Consider the following 24491-nt stretch of genomic DNA (forward strand, 5'->3'; position numbering starts at 1 on the left):
GTGACATAACTATAAACTCTTAGCTGGTTGAGTCAAATTCACATTTGCAGTGAAGAATAGTTATTACTAAAGAAATACCTCACAAGGTTTTTTAAAAAAAGTCTGTGAACTTTATTTCTATTATCCCACATCATACTATCTTCTTTAATATGCAGATGCTACAGAATGCTCTAGTGCCTATATTTTAATAAAGCTAAATTCTATCTGTGACACATACCCACAATTATGATGCACATGGGCCGTGGCTCTACACGAATACACTTAAAGTTTATATTTCACTCTAATTACGGGTGGGTCCATGCCATCATAGTATGTCCCATAGTTGGACATGGATCTGTTGAACATCTTGTTAAATTGTAACAAATAAATAGAAACAATATCGCTATTCAAGACACTACCATATTAAATTAATGTAGCTGAGGCACAAAGTTTATCTTTAGCTACCATGTTTATTCACTATGCAGAAAGTCTACTGCAGCTGTCACTAATTAAACAGTTTATAATACATTCAGTATATATTAAAGCTGGCAAGAGCAAATTTAAGTATTTATGAATTTATTTAAATACAGAAAGACGTTAAAAGTTCCAAGCTCCACATGCAAACTGTATTACATTGGAATCAATTATCTTCAAGCTCTGATGGGAGACAGCTGAAGTTCCCACAAGAGTTGTAAAAAACTAAGGGCTGCTAATCCAAAGAGTGAAAATAGTTCAGTTACACAACAATGTAACCAATATACTACAGATTTATTTGAAAATCTAAACTCCAAGCTGCATAAAGGAAGTATGCCCTCCCCAATACAATCAAACCTAGCCCTCTGCTTATTCTTCTGACAGCCATCAAACCACCACCCCAACTGCAGCTGCACTCACCCCTCCAGTGGCATACACAGCCAAGGGCATGATATTTGTAAACTGAACTTGCCCTATGCCCTACCAGACAAGATGTGTCTACCTCACCCTACTGCCATCCACAGCTCTTGCAGTACTAGTCGGCAAAAATGGAAAGAGATTACCCTAGTTTATGGGAGTGGTACATGTTAAAAGGCTGCTGAGATTTTAAATTTATTATCTACCCAATATTCCAACACATTAAGGCATTAGCAGTGTTCCTTTTTGCAGGGGGTTCCTCATTTGTCAGGTACTGGGAAATACAACTTCTGAAATTAGAACCAAGCAAAACACAATACACTGCTGACGACAGCTTTTGTTGATGTTACACAATAATAAATGACACAAAGCACATGAGTGAAACAGGAACTATGGTCAAGCTGGGGAGAAAGTACTGAACCAAGACACCAGATCAAGGTGACAATGGAGGAGGTTCCGATGAATCTTATGAACGTCACCACAAGCCTGGCACCACCGATTTGCGGCTGTCGAGTGAGATATATCCACGCACCAAGTGAATACAACAATGAGCACATGCTCGCAATATTGCTGTGTTCTGTTCAAGGTGATGAACAACTAAACCGCTACTCACTGCAAGGTGGTAAATCACTGTAGCAGTAAGTCCACGATGGGGGTGAAGCTGCAGCTGCTGGTCCTTATAAAAGCTCAGTCTGAAAGGTAAGGATGTGGCAGTGGCCCAGAATTTTTTTGGCTCTTTTGGTGCCACACTCCTGTAAGCAGCCAACTCCAAACCATAGAAACATTGCCAATACCATGCAAGGGTAAGGTTCAAAACTCATCTGCTGATACATAGGAGCTGATCATTTCTTTTTGCAACAGGGGTTTCCTACTCTGGCTCAGTTCTATCGCAGAAAGTTCGTTAATACTTTAAATTGTGACTGAATTTTCAAGAAACTCAAAATAAAATTATCTTGTGGCACTCCTTGGAAGGTTCAATGTGTTACAACGACAGATGCATAAATTCCGTTCAGCGTCAGTTTGAAGAAAAATGCCGAAACATCTGATGGAAACTGCCTAGTAGCAAGTGCCTCCAGCCTTTTATCATGAACATCAAAACAGTTTTGTCATTTGCCACTATTCTCTTTGTAACTGAAAATACCAGTAGCGTTGTACCTTCAAATCACAATGGGTTTTTCTCATGTAACCAGGTAAAATCAAATAATACTAAATACTGTGAATATAGAAAATATTTACATGTGCTTGAAAACTACTTTCCTGACAGCTATATGACATCTGGCTTGTTCCATGCCAAGTGGTCTAGAGGTTCCTGCATGAACATCACAAATTTTGATGAAATTTTGTATGAACAACCGCAAATGTTCCCAATGAACATTGCTAATGTTTCACAGTCATTAATTCAATACTTCAGAAGATATAGTCATTTGTTTGACCTAATAGCATAGCTATCAACAGTTTTTTAAATCTTCGCAAGTAAATGTAGGCTAAACCTGAAACTTTGCATGTATTAACTTACAAAAACAAGATGTTAGAGTATAAAATTTCATTCTCCTACTACTTTGCAACAGTTTACAAATTGAACGCAAATTTCATTCTCCTACTACTTTCCCATAGTTTACAAATTGAACACATGGTTTACAATTTTTTTTTTAAATGCCAAAAATGGCTATTTTTGGCTCACTTTTACAAAAGAAGAAAAGAAAAAGAGTCTTTAAACCACCTAAGAAACTATATTTGCTTTTGCAATTAGAGCACCATGGCCTTAAAAAAAAATAAGGCGGAGGTGCATTGAAAGTGGACCCGTATTGCTTCAAATTATACTTAACATGTTGTTGTTGTTGTGGTCTTCAGTCCAAAGAGTGTTTTGATGCCGCTCTCAATGCTACTCTATCCTGTGCAAGCCTCTTCCGCTGCGAGTAACTACTGCAACCTACGTCCTTCTGAATCTGCTTACTGTATTCATCACTTGGTCTCCCTCAATGATTTTTATCCACCATGCTTTTCTCAGTACTAAATTGGTGATCCCTTGATACCTCAGAATGTGTCCTACCAACGGATTCCTTCTTCTAGTCAGGTTGTTCCACAAATTTCTCTTCTCCTCAATTCTATTCAGTACCTCCCTGCTGCCGTTGGATAAGCAGCTGCCAGCAGCAAGTCGTATACTCCTAGCTTACTTATTTGTTACATAGTTCAATTCTTAATTTCTTTGCGTGTTTTTGGGTACTTGCATTGTTTAATTCATAAATTTCGGGCGTATTATAGTATTTGAGAGCTGTAGCATCGCGCTTTAGTACCTGAATAGTGTAAATTCGCGTAGTCATCTGTCTTCGGTTTTTGTTTTGAATGGCCAGTGTTGGTTGGTCACAGCCAGTGTGCTCCATGCCGCCGTTGGATAAGCAGCTGCCAGCAGCAAGTCGTATACTCCTAGCATACTTATTTGTTACATAGTTGAGTTTCGTATAGGAGGTGTAATTTCGAGTCTTAGTTACTGTAATCGTAAATTCAGGCCGATTGTAGCGCAGTCATTAGGCATTTGTACAGGTTAGTTCACACATTCTTTGCGTGTTTCCCTTGTGTTATCTAGGCACGGACTCGTGTTTCAGTAACTGTTGTTCAACATCGATTAGAATGGACAGGGACTGTGATTGCTGTGTTCGGATGAGGGCTGAGTTGGCATCCCTTCGTTCACAGCTGCAGGCGGCGCTCACTTTGGTCACGCAGCTTGAGGCTGTTGCCAATGGGCACCACTGTGGGGAGCCGGACTTGGGTATCACGGGGATGTCAACCTCGTCCTGTCTGTCCCCAGATCGGTCTGCCGCTTTGGTTGCCCCGATTGCTGCCCGCAGCGGGGCTGAGCCCTCGCCTGTGGTTGATTGGGAGGTCGTTCCAAGGCGTGGCAGCGAAAGACGTCCCCGGAGGCTGATCAGAAAGCCTCCCCGGTGCGTCTGACAAACAGGTTTCAGGTACTGCCTCTGGCTGAGCCAGATGCAGCTGCCTGCCCTGTTTCAGAGGATGATTCTCAGCCTTCAAGGTCCGGGCAATTGCAGAGAGTGGGCTTACTGGTAGTTGGGAGCTCCAATATTACGCGCGTAATGGGGCCCCTTAAGGATATGGCGGCTAAGGAGGGGAAGAAATCCAGTGTGCACTCCGAGTGCATTCCAGGTGGAGTCATTCCTGATGTGGAAAGAGTCCTTCCGGATGCCATGAAGAGCACAGGGTGCAGCCAGCTGCAGGTGGTGGCACATGTCGGCACTAATGACGTGTGTCACTTTGGATCTGAGGAAATTCTCTCTGGATTCCAGCGGCTATCTGATTTGGTGAAGTCTGCCGGTCTTGCTTACGAGATGAAGGCAGAGCTCACCTTCTGCAGCATCGTTGACAGAACCGACTGCGGACCTTTGGTGCGGAGCCGGGTGAAGGGTATGAATCAGAGGCTCAGACGGTTTTGCGACCGTGTTGGCTGCAGATTCCTTGACTTACGGTGAGGTTTCGGGTTCCGCTAAATAGGTCAGGAGTTCACTACACTCAGCTGGCGGCTACACGGGTAGCGGAGGCTATGTGGCGTGGACTGGGCGGTTTTTTAGGAAGTTAATAATTGGCTCCTTCTACCGACCCCCAGACTCTGATGATATAGTTGCTGAACAGTTCAGAGAAAATTTGAGTCTTGTGACAAATAAATACCCAACTCATACGGTTATAGTTGGTGGGAACTTCAACCTTCCCTCGATAAGTTGGCAAAAATACTTGTTCAAAACCGGTGGTAGGCAGAAAACATCTTCCGAGATTGTCCTAAATGCTTTCTCCGAAAATTATTTCGAGCAGTTAGTCCACGAACCCACGCGAATTGTAAATGGTTGCGAAAACAAAGTTGACCTCTTAGCCACAAACAATCCAGAGCTAATAGAGAGCATCATGACTGATACAGGGATTAGTGATCACAAGGTCGTTGTAGCTAGGGTCAATACCGTTTCTTCCAAATCCACCAGAAACAAACGCAAAAAAAATTTTATTTAAAAAAGCGGATAAAGTGTCACTAGAAGCCTTCCTAAGAGACAATCTCCATTCCTTCCGAACTAACTATGCAAATGTAGACGAGATGTGGCTCAAATTCAAAGATATATTAGCAACAGCAATTGAGAGATTCATACCTCATAAATTGGTAAGAGATGGAACTGATCCCCCATGGTACACAAAACAGGTCCGAATGCTGTTGCAGAGGCAACGGAAAAAGCATGCGAATTTCAGAAGAATGCAAAATCCCAAAGATTGTCTAAAATTTACAGACGCGCGAAATTTGGCACGGACTTCAATGCGAGATGCCTTTAATAGGTTCCACAACGAAACATTGTCTCGAAATTTGGTAGAAAATCCGAAGAAATTCTGGTCATATGTTAAGTACACAAGTGGCAAGACACAGTCAACACCTTCACTGCGCAGTGCCAATGGTACTGTTACCGACGACTGTGCCGCTAAAGCGGAGTTATTGAACGCAGTTTTCCGAAATTCCTTCATCAGGGAAGACGAATGGAATATTCCAGAATTTGAAACACGAACAGCTGCTAGTATGAGTTTCTTAGAAGTAGATACCTTAGGGGTTGCGAAGCAACTCAAATCGCTTGATACAGGCAAGTCTTCAGGTCCAGATTGTATACCGATTAGGTTCCTTTCAGATTATGCTGATACAATAGCTCCCTACTTAGCAATCATATACAACCGCTCACTCACCGATAGATCTGTACATACAGATTGGAAAATTGCACAGGTCGCACAAGTGTTTAAGAAGGGTAGTAGGAGTAATCCATCGAACTACAGACCTATATCATTGACGTCGGTTTGCAGTAGGGTTTAGGAGCATATATTGTATTCAAGCATTATGAATCACCTCGAAGGGAACGATCTATTGATACGTAATCAGCATGGTTTCAGAAAACATCGTTCTTGTGCAACGCAGCTAGCTCTTTATTCGCACAAAGTAATGGCCGCTATCGACAGGCGATCTCAAGTTGATTCCGTATTTCTACATTTCCGGAAAGCTTTTGACACCGTTCCTCACAAGCGACTTCTAACCAAGCTGCGGGCCTACGGGGTATCGTCTCAGTTGTGCGACTGGATTCATGATTTCTTGTCAGAAAGGTCGCAGTTCGTAGTAATAGATGGCAAATCATCGAGTAAAATTGAAGTGATATCAGGTGTTCCCCAGGGAAGCGTCCTGGGACCTCTGCTGTTCCTGATCTATATTAATGACCTGGGTGACAATCTGAGCAGTTCTCTTAGGTTGTTCGCAGATGATGCTGTAATTTACCGTCTAGTAAGGTCATCCGAAGACCAGTATCAGTTGCAAAGCGATTTAGAAAAGATTGCTGTATGGTGTGGCAGGTGGCAGTTGACGCTAAATAACGAAAAGTGTGAAGTGATCCACGAGTTCCAAAAGAAATCCGCTGGAATTCGATTACTCGATAAATAGTACAATTCTCAATGCTGTCAATTCAACTAAGTACCTGGGTGTTAAAATTACAAACAACTTCAGTTGGAAAGACTACATAGATAATATTGTGGGGAAGGCGAGCCAAAGGTTGCGTTTCATTGGCAGGACACTTAGAAGATGCAACAAGTCCACTAAAGAGACAGCTTACACTACACTCGTTCGTCCTCTGTTAGAATATTGCTGCGCGGTGTGGGATCCTTACCAGGTGGGATTGACCGAGGACATCGAAAGGGTGCAAAAAAGAGCAGTTCGTTTTGTATTATCACGTAATAGGGGAGAGAGTGTGGCAGATATGATACGCGAGTTGGGATGGAAGTCATTAAAGCAAAGACGTTTTTCGTCACGGCGAGATCTATTTGCGAAAATTCAGTCACCAACTTTCTCTTCCGAATGCGAAAATGTTTTGTTGAGCCCAACCTACATAGATAGGAATGATCATCAAAATAAAATAAGAGAAATCAAAATCAGAGCTCGAACAGAAAGGTTTAGGTGTTCGTTTTTCTCGCGCACTGTTCGGGAGTGGACTGGTAGAGAGATAGTATGATTGTGGTTCGATGAACCCTCTGCCAAGCACTTAAATGTGAATTGCAGAGTAATCATGTCGATGTACCTCCTCATTAGTTACGTGCTCTACCCATCTCTTCTTGAGCATCTTCTGTAACACCACATTTCAAAAGTTTCTGTTCTCTTCTTGTCTGAAATGTTTATCACTCATGTTCAGTTCCACACATGCCTACACTCTCTACAAATACTTTCAGAAAGGGCTTCTTGATGCTTAAATCTTTATTTGATGCTAACAAATTTCTCTTCTTCAAAAAATCTTTTCTATCAATTGACAGTCTACATTTTATATCCTCTCCCTTCAACTATCAGTTATTTTGCTTCTCAAATATCAAAACTCATCTACTATTTTAAGTGTCCTGTTTCCTAATCTAATATAATTAGACTACATTCCATTATCCTCATTTTGCTTTTGTTGATGTTCATCTTGTATCCTCTTTTCAGGACACTGCCCATTCTGTTCAACTGCTCTTCCCAGTCCTCTGCTGTCTCTGACAGAATTACAATGTCATTGGCAAACCTCAAAGTTACTGAACTGATAGTTCAGTAATTTTCAAACCTGTCGGAATCTGCTTTCTTTGAAATTGGAATTAGTATATTCTTCTTGAAGTCTGAGGGTATTTACCCTGTCTCACACATCTTGCTAACCAGATGGAAGAGTTTTGTCATGGCTGGCTATCCCAAGGCTATCAGTAGTTCTAACGAAAGTTGTCTACTCCCGTGGCCTTGTTTCAACTAAGTCTTTCAGTGCTTTGTCAAATTCTTCATGTAGTATTATATCTCCCTCTTCATCTTCACCTACATCCCCTTCAATTTACATAAAATTGCCCTCACGTACATCTTCCTTGTACAGACCCTCTATATACTCCTTCCACCTTTCTGCTTTCCGTTCTTTGCTTAGGACTGGTTTTCCATCTGAGCTCTTGATGTTCATACAGGTGGTTCTCTTTTCTCCAAAGATCTCTTTAATTTTCCTGTAGGCAGCATCTATCTTACCCTTAGTGATACATGCTTCTACACTCTTACATTTGTTCTCTAGCCATTCCCGCTTAGCCATTTTACACTTCCTTATGATCTCATTTTTTAGACATTTGTATTCCCTTTCATCTGCTTCATTTATTAAATTTTTATGTTTTCTCCTTTCATCGATTAAATTCAGTACCTTTTACGCATATCACCCTAGAAAACCGTTTTTTATTCTGCTGAAGATAGTGCAAAAAGTTGTGCAAGATGGTCTAGTTTTGTTCCTTTCAAGAAAATATTGCCAGAGATATGTCTCTCAGTTGTCGAAAAGAGACAGGTGTACTGTTTGTAGCTGCACTGTGTGATCAAACAAATGACTGCAAGTTTTAAAGTCGTGAAAGTAAAACTTTACTAATGTTCTTTGAGGACATGCGGAAATGTTCACACAAAATTTCAGCAAAATCTGAGATGGTCACAAGGAAACTTTTTCTGAAATTAGACCACCTGGTATGGAATGGCCCATCTACAAATTTCAAACAAAATATACTGTCTCATTTATAAAAATTACATATAATAGATAAATACTACAAAGTGGTTGCATTACTAACTTTTCTGATTATTAAACATTGTTTTCAGTTTAATTTTGTAGGAAACTGGACTTTGCTGTCTCATCCATTCACAAAGCTGGGTAATAAACTGAACTGAACTGTTGAATATGATAACCAAAAAGCTCAGTTCTATCCATGATGCCCTCATAAATCTCTATCACTATGTTGATATGCAGGCAGGATTGCTAGTACACTTTTCATACTTTCATTCAGTACTGTTTTATGGCATAATCTTCTGGGGCAATGCAGCTCATGCTACACCAGTATTTATCCGACTGAAGTGTGCAAAATACTATATTATGTATATCTGTCACCTAAAAATTTGGCAGGGACCCTGGGATTTCTACCCTTATGTGCCATCCCTAATGGTATTTGAGGTTTATAATGTGAGAAAATTTATGATAAACTGTACAATTCATAGCTACAATACAAAATGTAAAAATATTTTCCATGTCGATTACGCATCTTTGTCTACATTTCAGAATGATGTTTTGTTTTCTGATGCAAGTCAGATTAATTGCAGTGCTCAATACCACTTTGACAACTCATAACCAAACTGTCACTTATCAACATAACTGCATGCTACAGCACGATCAGTAAGTCAGCACATCTAAGATTTTGCATTCACATTCATTGGCATCACCAACCCACCAATAAACTGTAATGCCCCAACCTAACCTAAGCCTCAGGTTACATTATATTTCAGTTCGTCACAACCTGTGTTCCAAAAACTAATACAGATGCAAAAGAAATGTCAATGTTCTGTTCTCTTTCTGTCTGCAAACAAATGACATCATATGACAACTCATCATTACATTAAAGGATAAAGTCGACACTCGGAATCAGTACATTAATAACACCAAAAGTCTGTGTGGGGGGGGGGGGGGGGGAGGGGGGGGGAGGTTTGAGGTTTTCGGGCACTAAACAGTGTGGTCATCCAAGACGGACAGCAAACAAGGAGAACGGCTAAAAGACACAGGCCTGACGCAGTTCCAAATCCTCACATACAGAGGCAAAACAAGAGGAAAAGAAATGCACTAAAAAAGGAAAGGAAACACAAGGAAAAGAGAACAGAAATCGAAGTGAAACACGTAGGTAATCGTGACTGGCGGACCTCTTACCTAAAACCTGGGTGAGCCAGTCACCCAGCAGCACATTAAAATCCTCTCCCTAAAATCCGAGGCAACAAATTGGACAGGACACAAAACCGTAAGACCTTAACCACAGTCACTGCGTCGTCTTGCAAAATAGAGGGCAAATCCGGTGGCAAGGAAACCACCGCCCTCTGGTCAGAGAATAAAGGACAGTCAAGTAAAATGTGGCGGACAGTAATCTGGACGCCACAAGCACTGCAGATTGGGGGGGTCCTCCCGCCGGAGTAAAATACCATGCGTTAAGGGACTGTGCCCGATGCGGAGGCGAGTGAGGAGAACCTCATCCCGCCTGCATGACTGGTAGGACATATGCCATGGCCGCGTGGTGGCCTTGACCAAATGCAGCTTATTTTCACCAACTGCCAGCCACTCCTCTTCCCATTGACGCATAACACGAAAACGCAAAAGGGAGGTAACAGCATGGAGGGGGACGGCACATTCAACAACGTGAGGGAGGGAACATGCATCTTTGGCAGCCACATCCGCCAGTTCGTTTCCCCTCATACCTATGTGCCCCGGCACCCAGCAGAAAGAAACCTCCTTCCCCTGCCGTTGCAGGTGGAGTAGGGCATTATGGATGTTCTGGACGACCGTATCCGCTGGTTACAAGTGTTGCATGGTCTGAAGGGCACTCAGGGAGTCAGAACAACCAAAAGTCTGTCACAGGTTAATTAACACAAGGCTGTAATAGAAGGTCGCATAAATTAGGTGGTTACATGAATGCAGTTCTGGATGACATGGACATTACTGAATACAAAATATCCCTCATAACGAGACAAAAGGTTAAGAAATCAAGATGCTGTTGCAAAAAGTGATCAGACTATTTCAGTAGACTAGTATGCATGTCGTAATGCGCCAAGCCAACTTTCTTTGCATAATTACTTGTGAATACAGTAGCCTACTATGCCTATTTTCATTCACTGCTTTCATGTGGCATCATATTTTGGGGTAATTTATCATTACGAGAAAAAGTATTCATTGCGCAAAAAAGGGGGATCAGTACAATAGCTGGAGCCCACCCAAGATCACCTTGCAGACATTTAAGAAACTCGGGATATTCACAGTACCTTCGCAACACATATCTTCACTTATGAAATTTATTCTTAAAAACCCATTCCAATTCAAAAATAATAGCTACAACACCAGAAGGAAGGATGATCTTCACTATTCTGGGCTAAATCTTGACTTTGGCACCGAAATCTTTGGTCATTCGCCAAATAGCATTAAAAGTCTGACAGATAGCCAACCAGCATTTAAAAGCAAATTAAAGAATATTGGAATCCTTCTACTCAACAGATGAATTTTTGGATACGAAGTAGCAACTGAAAAAAAAGAAGAAGAAAATACTGTATCGTGTGAAGAAAAATTATATTAAAATGGCACATTACACATCGTTGCGAAAGTTTGTATTCATGATCTACTGGAACAACTTTTAATGTAATGTAAAAGTAGTTGGTACATGGCATACACAGACGACTTGCAGCTCATCATTTCCATGGCTTCCATAGCTCAACTCAAAAGGAACTGTGAAGAAACATTGGTCCTGAAGCAGAGCTGCTGCACAGGCAACACAATGAAACACACAAATCTTGACAGGGAATTTGTGTAGGCTATGAACTCAAATTATCTGTCTCAATAATTGGTCACTCAAAGAACAGGTCTGTCAGTATTTTGACCTCTATCTTGTGCAAAAAGAGATTCAGAATCACCTAGAAAATTGCCAGTATTGCCGTAGTTCAGAGTCAGGTATTCATCAACACAGTGAAGCAGTCCTGACTTCTATTTGGAACCACTGCCTGGGCCAGGAAAGGTTCTGCTAAAGACGTAAGAGACCTGTGAGTATAGAACAATACCAACAGAAACTCAACTTATCTTAAAAATTTATGCAAACAGAAAGCAGCGGAGCCATGTATTGGCTCTGGAAAGAAAACAGGGAAAGTGCAGACACTGTCTGAAGAGTTACTGAGCTGTGGAGATGAAATACAAAGAATTGTGGGCAAGTAACAGCAATGAATGTAGCTAAACAGGGCAGACAATAGAGGGTGTTCACTCCTATCAAACATTACAGAGCGAAGTAGGCTGAAAAAGTTTGGTTCACTTCCTCTCTAGGCATAGACCCTACCATTTATATTCATAATAAAACTCACAGAAGAGAAAATAAGTGTTGAGTACTAATATAGGTACATTGGAACATGCCATTTTCACAGGAATGCAGATTCTGATTCTTAACACAACATGTATACTGCCACAACAATAACACAGAAAGTGCTGCATTCAAGAGATCCATGTGTAGTATTACAGGAAAGTACTCTCAGACCTAACTTCAAGTATGCATAACTGCGAGACTTGCAACTCATTACTTCAATGAAAACAATGCGTAAATGCAGCAGAGAAAAAAAAAAAAAAAAGCCTGGCACTGCAAGTATACAACAAAGTCAATGGTAACAGCTTACAAAAGACAAACGGCATTACTCTCACATAAATACATGCATATGATCTAAAGTGGAATATGCTCTTTCTGAACCTTGTCAAGCAGATACGCATGGTGGATATGCAGATAAACCGAATGGTATTTCTCGTGACTTTCCCTTAAGCCCAAGGAGACTGAGACTACAGTAGCTTGGAAGAAAGCAAAGAAGGTAAGTGTTTAACATGCTGCCAATAATGAGGTCATTCAAGGCAAACCACAAGATTTGATTGGAGCAAGGTGGAGAATAAAATTTGAAGCATTCAACTCATCATTTATCGTAAGTGATTTAGAGTAACTACAGAAAACCTAAATTTCAATGGTTGGTCAGAGATTTGAACTGCCGTCCTCCTAAATGAAAGTCCATAGTGCTAACCACTGTGCCACTTTGCTTGGCATGCTTGCAAAATATTTTGTCATCTTCGCTGACAGCAAACTGCAGAAATAATGGGATTCCATGTGTAATCCAACTGATAGTTTCTGTCCCAGCTCATAATATTTTCCTGCCATGTATATCTCCATAGGTCAAATTGTTGTTTTATCACATTCCACTGAATGCCTAGTGAATATAAATTTCACACCAATAGAATACTTTCGAGGACAGAAAAGGTAGTTGCAGATATTCAGATATTCCATGGCTAGTGCCCACACTGGATTTCAGATCCCATACACAAACTCTCACTACACTAAGGGGGGGGGGGGGGGGTGTATTGTATGGACACACTACATATGCCTGAGAACCCTGCCCTATAGTCCAATCAAAATTACTTGACAGCTGACTTCTATAAGTTGCTGTTATAGCGTTGCCACATTAGCTGCCGCTTGGTCCAAAGTGATACTCACACATGGCGGGTCCCTCTGTACTTGCTGTTCATGTAAAGCAGAGCACTGTCGGAAGCGGTTGCCATTAGGTATGGTGGGAATGCGAGATGCTCTGTCCACAACTGACTTTAAGTGATCAGTGACTGAACTGCGGCAGACAATGCATTTTGTAGCTATGGATTTAAACTCATGTCCTAACCTAACCACAACCTCGTGATGTGCTATGTATATGATAAAACACCGGTCACCAACCTGCGGCAGAACTGTTGATCATGCTCACTTTGATCATGGTGATTAAAGCTGGCCTCTGTGAGCAAACTCATGATGAAAAAATTCCAGTTTCAGCACTAAAAGCAAAATGAAATGTTTCACTTTCATCAGCTACCTGAAACAATCCTCATACTGGCCACACAAGCTGACATGATACCAAGTGATGAGCAGTCTTGCCTGGCTCTCTGTTGCAGGTTTAGGAGAAACAGGCTGATTCCAAATGTAAAATGAATGATACGAAGTAAAAATAACAGCAAATAAAAAGTCAATACAATGATAAAAATGACGTGACAAAATATTAAATATGAAAAAACTGCATTTAAAATAAACAATTCAAAATAATGACAATCAGTCATTTTTATAAAGATTTAAAAATAAAAAATAGTCTCATTATTAGATTCAAACCAGTGATCTTTTGCACATCAGGACTGCACATTAACCAGTGAACTACAGCATCATTTCATCGTGTAGTGTTCTATTTATGCCTCTATAGAATCAGCACTCATGGTCTAGGGGTTGCGTCTCTGATTAGCAATCAAAATGTCCTCAGTCTCGGGTTCGAACCCTGGCACTGCTTAAATTCTGAATACAAATCATCAGCAATGACAGCTGAAGGCTTCCGGCATAAGAAGTCTCCCTTATTCTCCCAACAGCCTGGTGAAAGAGTGCGGAGGAGCGGAAAGAAGTTCAAGCACTCTCTTGCCCTAAGATGAGAAATTGTCCCTAAAGGGCAGAAGAATCAGCAACGTCAAACCGCAAGACAATGAAGAAGGCAATGAAAACCACTGCATTAAAGACACAAAACATGTATACACGAGACATGTGACTTGTAACTGAAAAGTGGCAAGATGATCTCTCCATCAGCAAAAGATTCTGGAATAGTACCCCATTCAGATCTCTGGGAGGGGACTGCCAAGAGGGAGGTGACCATGGGATAAAGATTTAATAACCAACACAACAATAATGTCTTTTTTGTGGTAGGGATGCTAGACAATCAGAAAATGGAGCTGCTAAGGCTCAATCTAGATACAGTGGGTGTCAGGGAAGTCAAATGGAAAGAAGACAAGGATTTCTGGTCAGATGGGTATAGGGTAATATTAATCTGCAGCACAAAATGGAATAACAGGAGTAGGATTTGTTATGAATGGGAAGGTACGATAGAGGTGAGGTACCATTAACAGTTCGGTGATAGGATTGTTCTCATCAGAATCGACAAAAAACCAACACCAACAACAATACTTCAGATACGCACGCAGATGTTGCAAACAGAAGATGAGGAGAGAAAGTTTATGAGGATGTTGAACAGATAATTCAGTAAATAAAGGGAGATGAATATCTAACTGTCATGGGGGATTGGAATGAAGTTGTAGGGGAAAGAGTAGAAGAGAGAGATATGGGAGAGTATGGGCTTGGTACTAGGAATGAGAGAAGATCAAGACTAATTGAGTTCTGCAATAAATTTCAGATGGTAATAGCAAACACTCTATTTAGAACCACAAGAGGAGGGGTATACTTGGAAAAGGCCAGGAGATATAGCAAGATTTCAGTTGTATCGCATCAAAGTCGGGCTGAGATTCCAAAATCAGATACTGGATTGTAATGCATACCCAGGGCAAATGCAGACACAGATCACAATTTGATAATGATGAAGAGTATGCTGAAGTTTAAGAGACTAGTCAGGAATAAACAATACGCAAAAATGTGGATACTAAGCTACTAAGGAATGAAGAGTTTTCTGAGATCTTTTCTAAAGATACTGCGATAATGAATAACTCAGGGCAGTTCAATTGAAGAGGAATGGACACCTGTAAAAAGGGTGGTCACAGAAGTTGGAGAGAAAACAAGAGGTACAAGAAAGCTGACTGCAAAGAAACTATGTGTAACAGAAGAAGTACTTCAGTTGATCAACGAAAGAAGGAAGTACAAAAAGTTCATGGAAATTCAGGAATACAGAAATACAAGTCTCTTAGGAATGAAATAAACAGAAAATGCGCAGAAGCTAAGGTGAAATGGCTACATGAAAATGTGAAGAAATCAAAAAAGAAATGATTCAGTATATGGAAAAGTCAAAACAACCATCAGTGAAATTAAAAGCAACGGTGGTAACATTAACAGGCCACTGGGAATTCTGCTGTTAAATGTTGAGGAGAGAGTGGATAGGTGGAGAGAACACATTGAGGACCTCTATGAGGAAGAGAACTTATCTGATGGCATGATAGAAGAAGAAACAGGAATCGATATAGAAGATATAGGTGATCCAGTATTAGAATCAGAATTTAGAATATCTTCAAATACTAACAAAGAGATAGAGGGGCTAGCCAGTACTTACCTCAGCTCAGTACAGCCGATAGATACACAAAAAACAGAACCGGACCGAAAATTTACGTTCCTAGCTTTCGGAATAAATGTTCCTTCATCAGGGAGGAGAGAGGAGAAAGAAAGGGAAGAAGGGAAAGTAGATTCAGTTACTCACAACCCAGGTTATGAAGCAACAGGGAAAGGAAAACAGGAAGGGTAGCAAGGATGGAGGCATGGTTGTCAGAGGGAAGCCAAAGATATTCTACTGTAAGTACTGTGCCAGCTTCAAACCAAAGAGGATGCATACAGAAGTAAAGAGGTATATAATATAAAGATAAACACAACTATGTAGGATGAAAAGATGCGTGAATGGCTAAAGAGGAAAGGGAAAGAGGAGAAGACTGAAGAGTAAATGGGAGTGAGGTTGTTTAACGTAGGTTCAGTCCAGGGGGATGGCGGGATGAAAGGATGTGTTGGAATGCAAGTTCCCATCTCCGCAGTTCAGAGGGACTGGTGTTGGGTGGGAGAAGCCAAATGGCACATACGGTGTAGCAGGTTCCTAGGTCCCTAGATTTATGCTGGAGGGCATGCTCCGCTACTGGGTATTGGACATCTCCTAGGCGGACAGTTTGTCTGTGTCCGTTCATGTGCTCAGCCAGTTTAGTTGTTGTCATACCGATGTAAAAGGCTGTGCAGTGCAGGCATGTCAGCTGATAAATGACATGTGTAGTTTCACATGTGGCCCTGCCTTGAATTGTGTATGTTTTACCAGTAGCGGGGCTGGAGTAGGTGGTTGTGGGGGGATGCATGGGGCAGGTTTTGCAGCGGGGTCGGTTACAGGGGTAGGAACCGCTTGGTAGAGAAGGTAGTCTGGGAATATTGTAGGGTTTAACAAGGATGTTACAGAGATTAGGGGGGCAACGAAAGGCAACTCTGGGTGGTGTGGGGAGAATTTTGTCAAGGGATGATCTCATTTCAGGGGTTGACTTGAGAAAGTCATATCCCTGGCAGAGTAATTTGTTGATGTATTCGAGGCCAGGATAATATTGGGTGACAAGGGGGATGCTAATGTGTGGTCTGGGGGTAGGAACATTGTTGTTGGATGGGGAGGAGTGTATTGCTCGGGAGATCTGTTTGTGGACAAGGTCTGCAGGATAGTTGCGGGAGAGGAAAGCACTGGTCAGGATATTGGTGTAATTGTTGAGGGATTCGTCACTGGAGCAGATACGTTTGCCACAAATACCTAGGCTGTAGGGAAGGGAGCGTTTGATGTGGAATGGATGGCAGCTATCAAACTGAAGGTACTGTTGTTTGTTTGTGGATTTGATATGGACAGAAGTGTGGATGTGAGCTTCAACAAGATGAAGGTCAACATCCAGGAAGGTGGCTTGGGTTTTGGAGAAGGACCAGGTGAAATTCAGATTCGAAAAGGAGTTGAGGTTATGGAGGAAATTAAGGACTGTTTCTTCACCATGAGTCCAGACCACAAAGACGTCATCTATAAACCTATACCAGGCCAGGGGAAGCAGCTGTTGGGTCTTCAGGAAAGCCTCCTCCATGTGGCTCATGAAGAGGTTGGCATAGGACGGAGCCATCCTGGTTCCCATGGCCGTTCCCCTGATTTGTTTGTAGATCTGGCCTTCAAAAGTGAAGTAATTATGTGTGAGGATGAAGTTGGTAAGTGTGATAAGAAACGAGGTTTTAGGAAGATCTTCGGGTGGGCGTTGGGAGAGGTACTGCTCAAGGGCAGAGAGACCATGGGTATGTGGGATGTTTGTGTAAAGGGATGTAGCATCTATGGTGACAAGAGAGGTTTCAGGTGGGAGAGGAGTGGGAATGGATTTGAGGCGTTCTAGGAAGTGGTTTGTGTCTTTGATGTAGGATGGGAATCTGCGGGTGATAGGTTGGAGGTGTTGGTCTACCAGAGCTGAGATACGTTCTGTTGGGGCTTTGAAGCCTGCTACAATGGGACGGCCAGGATGGTTCTCTTTGTGGATTTTGGGTAATAGGTAGAAGGTAGGGGTACGTGGCTCAGGTGGAGTGAGTAAGTCTATGGAAGCCGTTGTGAGGTCTTGTGAGGGACCTTGGATTTTTAGGATTTTCTGCAGCTCAGTCTGGATGGAGGGAATGGGATCCTGGGTACGGGCGATCTTTTTTGCAGCATGCGTGATCTTTTTTTTCGCCACTCACTATCTCTGTTTTTGAGCAACGTGTGTTCTTTTCCCCTGATCTGGACATACTTGCTTGGTCTGGTCAACTTTTTCCGTATTTTTGTTATTTAGTGGTCTTCCTTTGGTATTGAACATTACCAACACAATTACTTTCTTACTCGTCCTTCCCTCCGTGTTTTATTCCTTCTTATGATTACTATTTTAACTTTAGTTATTTAATTTCCCTACCCACCAGTTACCCACTATGTATCCTAATCCTATACCACATTATTTACATTCATTCCGGAAACATGCATTCACTGTAGCCAAACTGCAATCCCACATACTTTTCCTCCGGTCCTGCTTTAACCTTTGGCTTCCCTCTGACAACCATGCCTCCATCCTTGCTACCCTCCCTGTTTTCCTTTCCCTGTTGCTTCATAACCTGGTTTGTGAGTCACTGAATCCACTTTCCCTTCTTCCCTTTCTTTCCCCTCTCTCCTCCCTTATGAAGGAACATTTATTCTGAAAACTAGGAACGTAAATTTTCGGTTCGGTTCTGTTTTTTGTGTATCTATCGGCTGTACTGAGCTGGGGTAAGTACTGGCCAGCCCCTCTATCTCTTTGTTAGTATTTGTTTCACATCTGTATATGAGATTTTCCATTAATCATTTAGAATATCTTCGAAAGACTTAAAATCAAATAAGGCAGAAGGTATTGATAACATCCCATCAGAATTTAAAAAATCATTGGGGGAAGTGACAACAAAACGATTATATCACATTGGTGTGTAGAATGTATGCGTCTGGTGACATACCATCTGACTTTCGGAAAAACATCATCCACACAATTCCAATAAGGCCAGAGCTGACAAGTGCGAGAATTATCGCACAATCAACTTAACAGTCATGCAACCAAGTTGCTGACCACAATAATATACAGACGAATGAAAAAGAAAATTGAGGATGTGCTAGATAAAGATCAGTTTGGCTTTAGGAAAGGAAAAGGCACAAGAGAGGTAATTCTGATGTTGCTGTTAATAATGAAAACAAGACTAAAGGAAAAAACAAGACACGTTCACAGGATTTGTCAACCTGGAAAAAGTGTTCGATAATGCAAAATGGTGCAAGACGTTCAGAATCCTGAGAAAAATAGGGATGATCTATAGAGGAAGGTGGATAATATACAATATCGACAAGAACCACGACCACGAGGGAAAAGTAAAAGTGGAGGAACAAGAACGAAGTGCACAGATTGAAAAAGGGTGTAAGACAGGGATGTTGTCTTTTGCCACTGCTGTTCAGTCTATACATCAAAGAAGCAATAACAAAAATAAACAAAGGGTTCAAGAGTGGAATTAAAATTAAAAGTGAAACAGTACCAATGATAAGATTTGCTGATGATCCTCAGAGAAAGTGAAGAAGAATTACAAGATGTGTTGAATGGAATGAACAGTCTAATGAGTACAGAATATGGACTGAGACTAAATCAAAGAAAGACGAAAGAAATAAGGGTAGCAGAAGAGATAACAGCGAGAAACTGAACATCCTAAACTGTGATCATAAAGTAGATGAATTAAGGAATTCTGCTACCTAGGTGGCAAAATAGGGCATGATGTCGGAGCAAGGAGGAAATAAGAAGCAGACTAGCAATGGCAAAAAGGGCATTCTGGCCAAAGAGAAATCTGTTACTATCAAGCATAGATCTTAATTTGAAGAAGAAATTTATGAGGAAGTATGTTTGGAGCACAGTATTGTATGGCAATAGACATGGACTGTGGCAAAACCGGAACAGAAGAGAATCAAAGCATTTGAGATATGGTGCTGCAGAAGAACGTTGAAGATTAGGTGGACTTATAAGGTAAGGAGTGAGGAGGTTCTCTGCAGAATCAGCAAAGAAAGGAATATATGGAAAACACTGACAAGAAGAAGGATCAGGATGATAGGACATCTGCTAAGACATCAAGAAATAGCTTCCAGGGCAGTAGAGGGAGCTGTAGAGGATAAAAACTGAAGAGGAAGACAGAGGTTGGGATATATTCCACAAATAATTGAGGACGTAGGCTGACTCTGAGATGGAAAGGTTGGCACAGGAGAAGAGTTCGTGGCAGGCTGCCTTAAGCCAGTCAGATGACTGCTGACTTAAAAAAAAAGGATCAGTTGCAGCTATGATATGGTCTTCAAAAAGTTCAGTATCATGCAATGTTGTATGAAGCTTAACTATTGTAGGCTGATCTTTGTGATAATGATCAGGGCAGGTTTGAGAACATTTTTTCCACACAAGTGCCTTATCATTTGCCGCCCCTCTCCTTCCCCCTTTTCCCCCATATAATTTCATCAGTTGTGATATGCACTGTACACAGGTCTTGCAGTTGGACAAAACTGGTGCCCCTCTCAGCTTGGTGCCCCAAGCAGCTGCTACTAACTGTGGTTTCACATATAGAAATCTTGGAAGTTGTGGCGCCTTTGGCGAACCTCTCAGCTCGGTGCTCCAAGCAACATCTTTTGTCGCTTGGGCCTTATACCAGCACTGATAAAGATGATAACTGAATAGGTGAACGTCTTGTGTGAAAGGATCCAGTAGTGTTTGTCTAGAGCTGTGTATGAAAAGTGTGCATTTTGTTACCATTGTTTTAAGTACATTTTTTTGTGTGGTTATCATGTCTGATGAAATGCAAAATAACAGGGCCAGACCCAGGGTCCAAACATATCAAGAAAGAAAACCAGACCAGGAATTGGCAACAGCAAACAGTTCGGATGTGACGTTGGGCTGTCTGATTGGAGGAAGATAGCCTCAACAAATGAAAAATGAAAAGTCAACCATCAAGTAATTTTAATGAGACTATAGGTAACATGCTCTTCTTCTTCTTTTCTTTTTTTTCCCAACTGTTAGCATCTCATCAGTAAATCACATGTTCTCCAGATCTGAGAATAAAATGGAACTGTGGCTACAGTGACTGCACACCATATCCACAAAATTAATTTCCTGACTGGGCCATATACAAAAATAAAATAAGTACTGGCATACAGACACATTCAACACCTTTCTTCAGACATAGGGCCTACCACTGTATTTACGTGTCAGAGTTGCATACACGAATTACTGGATTCTTTCAGGATATGCATACTCTGGTAATACCCACTTCCCTTGCATCTATACTATTAATACTGAAATAACAAGCAACACAAATATAATTAATGCGTGTAACTCAAAATACCATATAGCTTGACTGTTCCATCCTCAGTCTTTCAACTCCTGGTCCATAAAGCTCATGAAGTAAACAATTAATGATTGTTCTCTTTCCAGAACCAGAGGGGCCATGAATAAGTAAATGTGGAAAATCTCCTGCCAGCACCTGCAAAAATTACAAATCAACTTTTAATTTATAGATTTCTATCCAAACACAAATTCATCAAAATTATTTTTTAAAACAGGTAATTACAAAGGCTTGACAATCTTGCTATAAGCATAAATACCAATGGAATCATTCCTGGTTACGAACACAACATTTGTACAATTGAAAGTGAAGTATTAAAGTGAAAATAAATCCCAAAAGTTACAATTTTTTGATATAGATAGACCTTAATAGGAGCAACGTACATCTAAGATTTAATAAATCAAGCTGTGTTCATTTATTACTAAAAAAATAAAAAGTTAATGCTACACAGGTAACTCAGGAAAGTGAAGCTAATGCACATATATTGGAGTGTCTTTTAATATCTGTTGATTCTTCAGTATAAACAAACTTGTATTACTTACATAAAGTACAAGGGCAAGTATTTATGAAAATGTATCTGACATTAAATAAATTTACACTAACTAATATAAAATAAGGTATGTTCGGTTGTGTAGTGACAAATTTATGAATAAATGAAGAGCACTCCAAAAACTAATTTAGTTTAGAAGATTTAATTACATTTCAGCAAAAGCTAACCTTTTCTGGGAATGTAAAGGATGCACTACTTGGGAAATGTCACCTTTACTAGTAACATCTTTTTCCGAGCATACAAATTTATTCCCTACCCTCTTAATGAATTTAACTTTTTCGCATTCTTTACTAAAATATTGTTCAACAAATGTGTGCAAATGTCCTCATTCAGATTCTAGTTGAACACAACCTACTGACGAAAAGACAGTGAAAGGTTTCCATCATTGCAACTATTAATGAAGGAGTTTATGGGTGTTTCTTCTTGATCACTCTGATCTGTAATAGGTTTGAAATGGAAGTGTGAGCCAGCTTCTACAGGCAACAGGGATATTTTAAATGCATATTTCCCAATAGTGCTGACACTATGAACCTGATGAGTGTTTGAGGCATAATCCGTATCATTTCAGGCAGGGGGTTACCTTCATAGTCTCAGATGTTATTGAATTTAGCGTATGTTAAAATTCAGGAGTAAGTAAGAAACACATATTTTTTGTTTTCTCCAAAAAAAATCCTGCCTCCAGGTACAGGCCTCCAAAGATGACACTGCAAATACAATTTTGAAGATGCGAACTTTGGAAATTTTTTTTTATGCTGTATCTCTGTAACAGTTCTAGATATTTTGTTACAATTTTTTTTATTTGAAAGATAATTGCTTAATGATTACAATGGTACCCTCCATTTGGATATATCTGTCAATGTTCTTTTACTGTCACCTTTTGAATTTTTTTATAATTTACAGAAAAAAAATTTTCTTTTTTTCAAAAATGCCTATCCAGAAAAGTCAGATTATTATTCTGTCGATTAATGCCATGTAGTACTACAATCTCTGTAAAGGAGAGCTTCCACTTTTAAGTTGGACAGACTTTATTTTAAAAAATCATTCTTTTTAACTTTCAAGGGTAATGGATGTATTCACTGAAGTTGTTTCTTACTAATTTCTTTGTTACAATGATAATTTCTATTGTATTTGTAGCAGTTATTTCTTTTCACTTTCATTGTTGCAGATACTTCTTACACTTCGTTGTAGTTTCTTGTCAGTTTCTTTGTCATGATTGTTCATTGCAGGTTTATGTTTTGTTGTTGTCCAATGCTAATTTGTTTACTGAAGAGGCTTCTAAGAAATCTGAGACCATCCAGTGAGTTCTGTGTTTTCATGAGGAGTTTGCCAGTAGCAGTATGTTTTGTGAAAAAGACTGTTTGAAATGTCTTCTGACTGGGGCCACAGGAGAGTGAAGTGTGCTGACTATTCGCATAAAAAACACTAAATGTTTTGACAGTACAACAGCAATGACAGTATCTCAACAAGGGGAAGCCTCCCATAGTGCAGATGATGCAGATTTTGCATCAATAGAGTCAACTACAGAGGTAGGTGCTAGTCCTGTTAAGAAACAGTGGTCAGTGAAGTTGGGTCATAAGCTCTATGCATCAAGAAAGCACAAATAAATTAATAAACCTATGAATGAATATGAGCCGTAGTAAAGTTAGCTTTGTAAAGCGCGCCGCAGCGCGTAGTGTGAAGCAGTTGCCCTGCGTTTCCTGGCGGTGGCACCTTTGTCGCAATTGAAGGCTTCGGTGTCTCCCTCTATCGGGAAAGGGGAAAAGTGGGCTGTCCGTGTGGGTTTAAGAAGTGGCTGCACGGGCTCTTGTAAAGAGTTGGCAGTCGGGGCATCAAGAAGCATCTTCTCTGCTGGTGCTAGAGGGACAGCACGCAGACCGCGGTATCAGCGTAAGCAACGCGAGCAGTGGCTCCACGGTATGGGGCGTTAACTGCTCATCGCAAAAGGAATCTTTCTGAGCGTGGGTCCGCAAGGGGCCTAATCTGCAGTTCGGCCGTATGCTGTCAACCAGCGAGGAGGTTCTGAAAATCGGCGCGCATTCCTCCGTCCGTTGAAACAGTTGGCAGCGGGCGGCTCAGCAGAGGATTTGGAGATGCTTCGTTGGTTCAGTCCTGGGAATCGTAACGCACCAGAAGTTGAGTATTGATTGTTAACAGATTTATGAAGTTTAATTGAATTCAATTTACTTATTCTTGTTAATTATAGCAGCCGTATTTTTTGGGGGGTTTCCCACCATTCATTCTCGTCTGCCCACCTGCAGGAAGGTGGTAATATTAGAAAGGGTGGTCCATTTTTTAGGATAAAAGAGGGGGGGGGGGTCAGAGTAAATCTGTGCTTCAGATTGCTGCTTTCCCCTCCCAGCTTACCTACAGGTTTATTCGACTGTTAGCCTCTGCCATGTCTGTGAAAGTCTAAGACACCAATGGCTGTATCTTCAAAAATGCAAGGCACTAAGACCTGATCCATTCTCTTGCCTGCCATAACTAATATTACTAGACTCATGTGTAAAAGGTACTCTAAGAAAGAATAAAATATTCCTTTTGCCTCGTGGTAAGAACTAGTCAATTGCATAACGAATTCCTGCTCATCTGGAAGCTGTAACTTACGTAAATTTGTGTTTATGAATATTTGGCTATAATCTAGCAAGGTTAATGTACGTCGTAGTGAATTCTTTTATATTGTTTCTACTCAGCAAAAACTGTTGTGTATTTTTCCAATTCAATACCTTCTAAGGCTTTTACTCAACGTGCTTATGTGTTTTATACAGGTAGTTGGTTATTAGTGTGTTTTCTTGCCATGCAAAAGTTTGCCATTTCATTATGGGTGGAAATTGTTGCCTTGAAAGGAGAATGTTGTAAAAGTTCGCAAGTCCTACCTGGCGAGCGTGTGTGTTTGCCGTAAGTCAACTGTCAGAAATTGGTAAAATTTGTTTTTTTTATATATTTTGGAAATGTTCATGTTATTAACTGTGAACGTCCCCCCGCATGCATGACTCATGCATTTTGGTTTTTCTATTTTGAAAACTTTTGTAAACAGGATTGTCTTTATACATTGCAGACAAGTTTGACTCTGCGCCAT

The 24491-nt window shown here is 40.7% G+C and overlaps 1 protein-coding gene across 1 annotated transcript in view; it reads right to left on the reverse strand.

Annotated features, from left to right (window-relative positions):
* The window catches only part of LOC126259383 (replication factor C subunit 3), a 90676-nt gene that overhangs the window by 61251 nt on the left and 4934 nt on the right, over positions 1-24491 (reverse strand). The window contains exon 2 of the mRNA XM_049956133.1: positions 20866-21003. Within this exon, the coding sequence (XP_049812090.1) occupies positions 20866-21003 (138 nt within the window). The remainder of the gene's footprint in view (positions 1-20865; positions 21004-24491) is intronic.

The sequence above is a fragment of the Schistocerca nitens genome, chromosome 5, assembly GCF_023898315.1.
Source record: "Schistocerca nitens isolate TAMUIC-IGC-003100 chromosome 5, iqSchNite1.1, whole genome shotgun sequence".
Taxonomy (NCBI): domain Eukaryota; kingdom Metazoa; phylum Arthropoda; class Insecta; order Orthoptera; family Acrididae; genus Schistocerca; species Schistocerca nitens.